Raw genomic sequence first — 7,349 nt, forward strand, 5'->3', positions numbered from 1 at the left:
TTTATTCGTAAAAATCCGTTATATTTCGACTCACAGGCATAACTTGATATTATTTCCCTGACAGTTTGACATGCCACCTCAATTGAACGCCATTTCTTGACTGACACTTTGCGTTTAATTCCTGCTAGATGATCATTCTTCACTTAGCGTGTATGAACAAAAAAGGCCGTGAATGCAATACAAACATTCAAATATCATTTATGCAAATTGGGCTATCATTCATGCCTTACTCGCAAGCAAGTTTCGAATCAAAGCTGCTCAACGTAATGGCAAAGGCCTGAAGGGGGCAGAGAGGCCATCGAAAGTCCATGGTAAACAAATCTTTTCCAACGCGACCAAATTGAAGCACAACCGTCTCTTGATCCTCTGGTGTCACAAGCTGAAAATTTTTCACTGATGCCATAGTAACGCGTCCATTAAAGTTAAGTACATAGGCGCACACTTGGTCGTTCCAGCGTGGCGGTTTGTTGATAAGGTACGTGAGGTTTGTGTGATCTTGCTCTTTGCACTTGTTCACCATTTCGTCTTCTTTACTCAGCGGACGCCAGACCACACGATTTCCATCCTCACGCACGCGAGGCACGCAGACTTTCATCTTTCTCGGACCACGGTGGCCCAAAACGTTGGCTGCGTACATGGCGATGCCAAGTTCTTGGCGAATGCCCGACGGATTGCTTGTGACTGTCTGTTGATCGGCATCTTTCGGATTGGAACCGTTATCATAAATTGTAAATTCAGTTCCCAAGAAATTAGCACGCAACTTGCCGACATAATTATCACTTCCGCGACGAACTAAATCTCCACGCTGCAAAGACAAAAGATAATTGCTAGTTCGATTTTTCGGGCGCTTTTTTGCAGTCAGCAAAAAGCGATCGCCTTCTTTCATGTACAAGCAGTATTCTGGAAACATCTTATTTGCACCAGATTTGTTGCGCTCAATATAGCATTCAACTACGTCGTAGGCCTTAGGAATGGGACGCATTGTGAAGGCCCGCATGTTAGTAATGTCGAGTTTCGGCTTGCGCACACTTGCGACGGCACCGCGTCCGTTATTTAGGTCTTTAGGAATGGTAACGTTTCGGTCGCGCTCACCGTCGGAGGATGCATCCGATGCCGATCCAGATCGCGATTGCGATTGAGATCTCGAGCGTGATCGAGAGAAAGAGCGCTCTCTGGCACTAGGCTATATCAAAACGCGTCATTCCGACATATGAGTTTGAAAATTACTAGAGCTATCTGTACTTACCTTTTGAGAAAAGCCTCGGCCGCCCGTATAACTTGGCCGATCTCTTTGATCATCACCATGCCGATCTCTTTGATCATCACCATGCCGATCTCTTTGATCATCACCATGCCGACCTCGCCCACTATTACATATATTTAAGAACAGATATGATTGCAATTTTTTTCACAGCTAGAATTATTGTACCTGTCGACTTTGACGTCTTTTTGTACGTCATCATAGACATTACGACGACGGGAGCCAATACGTACACCTTTCATAGTACACGAGCGATCACATTCGGAACCATCACTGTCACTCCCCCCACGATCTCGCATACGACCTCGATCAGTGTCATGGTCACGAGAAAAGCCGCAATCTCCTCGAGCTCCGCGGTCATGACCCCGGTCTCGGCTGTTGCCACGAATTCTACGATCACCATGGTAGTCTCTGTCATGACCATCCCGATCCCGCTCAAGAGAGCCACCGGAACGGTTGAGGCGGCAATCTTCGTCATCGTCATCGCGCTTGCGACGAGAGTAAACTTGAATTTCAGGGCTGCCACGGTTCTTAACATTTCCTGTACGAGGCACCGAAACCCGAGTAGCAAAATTGCTTTCTAGCTCATCATCGTCTCGACCAAAGCGACTAACAAAAAAATCATTTAAGACTTAAAAGACTTGGAGCGCAACTATTAAATAGCAATCGACATACGAAGGCCTGTCATCAATATCCATCGATCGTGGAGCCGAGAATTGTTTCGGAAGAGAAGTGCGCACAACACCTGCTGGATAAAACCACATATCATCTTGCAACAACATGGAGCTCAGCTATTTTACTTACCGCCTCCCATGCGTTCCTGAAGCTTTTTTCTCTGTAATTCTTTTTGCTGCTGGATGACATTTGAGCGAGCACCTGAGAGGTACTCAACTCCTCCAAGTGCTCCTTCTACGTCGACGTCATCCTTGAGATAGTTCGGATGCGCGGGCACTCCAGTAATGCGATCTTCCAGAGTAAAAGCCTTCACCGCGTTTGACACATCATCACACATTCCTCCCTTCCGCCCTCTTTTATCATTACGATAGGACGCGTCGTCATCGAACGACGAACTGCTCATAAACATGGTAGTGTATGCCTCCACAAGAAATTCGGCAAACAAGTCCTTGGACGTGTACACAAGCGATAAAAATCGTGACTAGAAGCTCTTCGACTAGGCGCGTTACAGAGAATGCAACCGTCAGCCGTTAACACTATTTCAAGCACTGGCACATTTGGCCTCGAAAATACTTTGATGTTAAGCACGCACTAAGCGTGAGTATGCTTCTTCGCAGGATTTTTAAGTACCGGTACAATTTTCTAGTGGGTGGTCGTCGAGGATATCATGTATTCGCGTGAGAAGCTTGAGCGGCTACTCCGTCAAGCCAAAGTGACAACGCAGAGCATTCAGAAGGTTTCACAATGGATGCTCACTCATCGCCAAAATCTTAGCGAGATGGTGAAACTTTGGAGCGATCTTATCCGTGAGGGAGAGGCAGAGCACCAAATTGTGTATCTATACGTGGCCAATGATGCAATGCAGGTCGGCTTACGCAAGTTTGGACGCCACATTACCACAGCATTCGAAAAGGAACTTGTCGAAATATTCCAGTTGGTAATGCAAGATGGAAAGGAGAAGGTCAAGCGCTGCGCTATTAAGATAGTGGGTATTTGGAAAGAGCGTGCGGTTATTTCGCCGCCTTTGCTGGCTATGCTAGAAAGTGTGTGTGCCGGCAGCCCCCCAGTGTACGTGGTTTAGATTCTTTATGCCGTGTTAAAATGATTTCTTAAATAGGACTTTTCGTGTAGGGAAGATGCTTCTGAGTCCGACGAGAAGCTAGAAGAGAGTAAGGCTAAAGTTTTGCTGGAGATGACAGCTGATGCATCGATTGATCACGTGCTAGAGGACATGCCTGAGGTAGTGGAGTCGAGTTGTACCACTCAGTTGGCGACACGTCTACAAGACTTAGTGAATGCGACCATCAGTGCTGATATGCTTAGTGATAGGATGTTCCAGCTGGAGTCGAGCATCAGTGTGTTCCATCATGCGTGCGGGGACGTAGACGAAACAGAAGAAGATGACACTGTTTTGGACACCGGTGAACACATAAATAGTTTTCCTTCTGCAGGAGGCATCGTCTGGAGCAAAATGGATCAACAGGTTTACGATTTAGACCTCGATAATAGTCGCGGACATGTCGAGCAATATCGGATCAACCTTACAAATCAGGCAACAAAGCGTGAAGTGCTGATAGAAACGCTCAAAAACTTACAGGCGAGGGATTCGCTTTCAATATCTCCATCGTCCACAACGCTTGAGGAGGCGGATCAGCAGGAACGAGCTCTCGAGAAACTCTATGCATCTGCTTGTGAAGCTGAGTCATTGGAGCTTAAGCAGCTGGAAGAACAACGTGCTGAATTTCGTGCGAGACAAGAGTTATTGGCTGCGTCCGCAATGGATCCGTTGTTTTCTGGATACCAGCCGCACAAAGATTTCTACTCTTCCAATTCCGCGACATTGCTGGTCCATGGACAAAGGGACGGTGGGAAAATCCTTCAGGGCCATCGCTTATCTTATCGCGAGTATGATCAAACCCAGCAGCCTTCGCTCCGCCGCCACAGTAGTGCATTGGTTGTTACACATCGTGACGGAATGCGAGATCGGTACAATGACTACCGGGACAGTAAACGCAATGAAAGGTACGAGGAATCTAGTAGCCGAAACGGTGTGGATTCCCCTTCGACTGTCAAGCGACCAAAATTAAACCATCCGCACACTGTGGACTTTCAAGTCGGGCTTTCACAAGGTGGAAGAAGTACAAATTCTTATGCTGCCGTTAAAAAGCAGCAAATGCCTTTTTTGCCTCGGGATAATAGATATCCTCCATCAAGAGACCACTACCAGGCACCACCGCCGCGTCAAGGACGCCGTACTCGATGGGATTCCATGCCTGCGGACCGGTACAGCAATTTTAAGCAAGAAGAACGACGATGGTGACGCATCATCGCACACGTACCCATTCATACATATTATTATTATTCCTGTACTGCCAGCTAGCGCGTAGTGTAGCAAATTCAACACAGCTTCAGCGTGACTATGTAGGTTGCATTGCTGCTTCGCCTTGCTTGTGCAAAATGTGTTATGTTAGATGTTAAGTATCTCTGGACTTGGATTAATGTAATGGTGCAACTGGTGGTTGTGAAACTAGGACAAACGAGCAAGCAGGAAAACTAAACACTATAGCTATGAAATGTGGCTTACGTCACAACTCAACAATATCTCCCTCCACTTTGACTAATTCTCGATGAGCTGGGGGAAGAGCTACACGCAACGGCATTGGTCGAGCAAACATCGGCTGTTCTTGCGCTTTACTCGGACTTGACAGATTTAAAGGCGAGTAAGGCTCCCTCTTTTCACTGTAACCCGGTATATCGCTGTGCACTGACGTCGCAACGTCACATTTTAAAAACTCCGGTGTTGTGGCATCTAGCTTCGCCATCGTTTCTTCTAAATGAGCTGTCGAGTCTGAGATACGCGCTTGAATTTGACAAAACTCAGCCTTTTCTTCCATTTCGACATTTGACATTTCATTATCATAAAGTTGAAGAGTACTTGTGGATGAATGACTTGCGTCATTATTGGCCGAAGAATAACAAGACGATTGAGCGACACCTTGGCCTGCAGCAATCAGTCGGCCAACTGGTGCTTCACGAGCCTCCTCTTGACGACGTGTGACTTCACTTTCATCTTTTCCACCTCGCTTTCGTCCAAAAAAAGACATAAACGAGCTCGAAATAGACGACGCTAGGCGGTTCATGTAAAAGTTAGTAACTTCTCCAATCGAAGGCGACGCAAAGTAAGTATGACACGCTCCACAGCGCAAGCACGCAGTGGCAGGAGGCACATAGCACACCAAAAAGCATCCAGGACACTTGACGTGAATGTTAACGCCCAGGTCTCTCGCCAAAAAGTTGGTACTGTCTCTTAAGTTCGTGCTAATCTTGTCCAAAGTAGACCGAATCGTACAGTCACACTCAACGCATGTAAGATTATCGCCATCATTCAAAAAGCCACATCGTGAGCAGAAAATCTGTGCTGGTGGTGCCGTTGTCACAAGCGAGTAAAAAGGGATATGACATTGCAAGCACTCCTTAGAGGCTCCTGCGTTCTCTGTCCCGCTACAATATCATCCAGATCAAACAGTCAGCATGTTTCACTTTGTAAAGAATTTCATTTCTCACCATCCACCACACTTCCAACTTCCGTCCGCGTGCACATCGTGCGTGAGAGGTCTCATTTCTTCCCTGCAAGCCTCATATCAAACAAATACTCAAAAGACTTCGTATGTTGGTGTCGACGCACCCGCACATTCTACATGACAAAACGTCGGGTGAGTTTAAAAACGTGCTGTGACCACAAAAGCGCCAGATCGTCAAGATATATGAACAATGTGCCATTAAAAGGCTCATACCACGTAATGCAAGCCACTCGTAAATCTTTTCCACCTGCTACCGTCTTGCACTCAAGCATTCTGTCGCATACCAGCGTTAATCCACTCGAAATACGTTATTTAAAGGTAGATGTCGCTACGCACATGCACTGACTGCTGTCCATTTTTTTCTATTCAAAGAATATTCTCACTAGCTGAGTGACATTCGATTACCTCGATTAAGTGACCACATATAAAAATTTGAAAGAGGTCCCAATAGAGATGATGTGGCATCCTACTTCTAATTTGTCGAGCAGTTGAACTATTATTGCAATAGTCGCAATCAAGATGGCAGTACCATCTTTGTGACGAGCTATCCGCCCTTAAGACAGCAACAGACAGACAACTTTACCGGGTGCCGTGCACTGTGCCCTGTGCACAGAGAAAGATTCTCCTTAAACAGTCTATGTAACGGCATTTCGAGAATTTGTATTTGCACGAGGTTCACTTTGTGCTACGAATATTAATCAGTACTGATATCCGAAAAGGGAGGTGGTAAGCCATTAAAAATAATATTATGCTAAGAGATAGTAAAAACGTATGTATTGAGTATTGATTTAATTAGCACTCATTCCAAGTTCTGTGTGAAAACCTCTTCTTTTCTTTTCTCTTCTTAAAAAGTTACTGAGAAGGCTAGCCCAACAATAATAAAGTGGCCTAGCACATTCTTCTGAACTTTCACTCACTCCTTTCGTATCTCATTTTTGCAAATATTCACTCAGTCAATTCTTCGTATCTTTAATCACTCACTCTATTGCATGCGAGTGGTCAAATGGGACACACTTGAGAGGCTTGGGGCTGTTTTTGTCGTCATCTGTGTTCTTGCCGCCGATAATCACGTTTTCGCGGTGGCAAGCTGGGTGCACTTTTAACAAAAATTTTGTGGTAGCGTCTTCTGCGACTGGTGTGCTGGTCTAGTGTGGGTGCGTCGCTCTGCTTCCACCAAACATCATCACTTTGTTAAAAGAAGACGGAGTGAGTATATTGAGGTCCTTAGTTCGCTATCCGAGTTACCTCTAAGTCTTTCATATGGCGTTATTCTGGGCGCAATCATGACGCGTCATCGTGGTCGCAATCATGTCGCGTCCTCGTGTGCGCAATCACGTCGTCCTATGGTCCGGAGATTCGATCGCGCAACGTGTGCTGTAAGCCGTTCTTCTAACACTCCTCCTCGCGATCGTGTCTCCGCCGCCATAACTAGCGCAACCCCACGAGCGCTCGCAGCTCTGCAAGCATGTGCTGGTCTAACGCCTTTGTCAGTAAGTCCGCGGCATAAGCTCGGACCGGACGTAGCGCCTCTCAGCGACGCCCCGACGAGCAAAGTCCTTAACAAACTTGAGACGCACGTCGATGTGTTTAGCTTTTAGAGACAAAGTCTCTCCTTCGATCTGGCGAATCGTGGCCTAGTTATCCACATGCATCGACATAAGCTGAGTCGGTGCAAGTCCTACCTCTTTAAGCATCTCTTGAATACCAAGAAGCTCGCTTGCCGTCTCAGATGCCGCGACAGATTCGGCCTCCATAGTCGAGAGAGAGACGCCAGCTTGTTTCTTGGCTGCCCAGCTTACAGGCATCCCATTTAGCAAAACGATGGCACCAGT

General features: G+C 46.5%; 3 protein-coding genes across 3 annotated transcripts; 1 reads left to right on the plus strand and 2 right to left on the minus strand.

Annotated features, from left to right (window-relative positions):
• Positions 1-226: 226 nt before the first annotated feature.
• On the minus strand, positions 227-2,345 carry PHALS_04099 (Tub family proteins; the record flags this gene model as incomplete). Its single annotated transcript, XM_024722104.1, has 5 exons — positions 227-1,183; positions 1,247-1,367; positions 1,430-1,870; positions 1,937-2,006; positions 2,066-2,345. 5 exons carry the CDS (start codon positions 2,343-2,345, stop codon positions 227-229), a joined length of 1,869 nt encoding a protein of 622 aa, XP_024573214.1.
• Positions 2,346-2,603: 258 nt separating this feature from the next.
• On the plus strand, positions 2,604-4,023 carry PHALS_04100 (Regulator of nuclear mRNA; the record flags this gene model as incomplete). The annotated part of the gene is made up of 4 exons (XM_024722105.1): positions 2,604-3,004; positions 3,068-3,176; positions 3,276-3,958; positions 4,011-4,023. 4 exons carry the CDS (start codon positions 2,604-2,606, stop codon positions 4,021-4,023), a joined length of 1,206 nt encoding a protein of 401 aa, XP_024573215.1.
• Positions 4,024-4,521: 498 nt separating this feature from the next.
• PHALS_04101 (RNA-binding Ran Zn-finger protein and related proteins) lies at positions 4,522-5,873 on the minus strand (the record flags this gene model as incomplete). Its single annotated transcript, XM_024722106.1, has 5 exons — positions 4,522-5,437; positions 5,501-5,563; positions 5,622-5,666; positions 5,731-5,790; positions 5,854-5,873. 5 exons carry the CDS (start codon positions 5,871-5,873, stop codon positions 4,522-4,524), a joined length of 1,104 nt encoding a protein of 367 aa, XP_024573216.1.
• Between the last annotated feature and the right edge of the window lie 1,476 nt (positions 5,874-7,349).

This window comes from Plasmopara halstedii (assembly GCF_900000015.1).
Source record: "Plasmopara halstedii genome assembly, contig: Scaffold_253, whole genome shotgun sequence".
NCBI lineage: Eukaryota > Oomycota > Peronosporomycetes > Peronosporales > Peronosporaceae > Plasmopara > Plasmopara halstedii.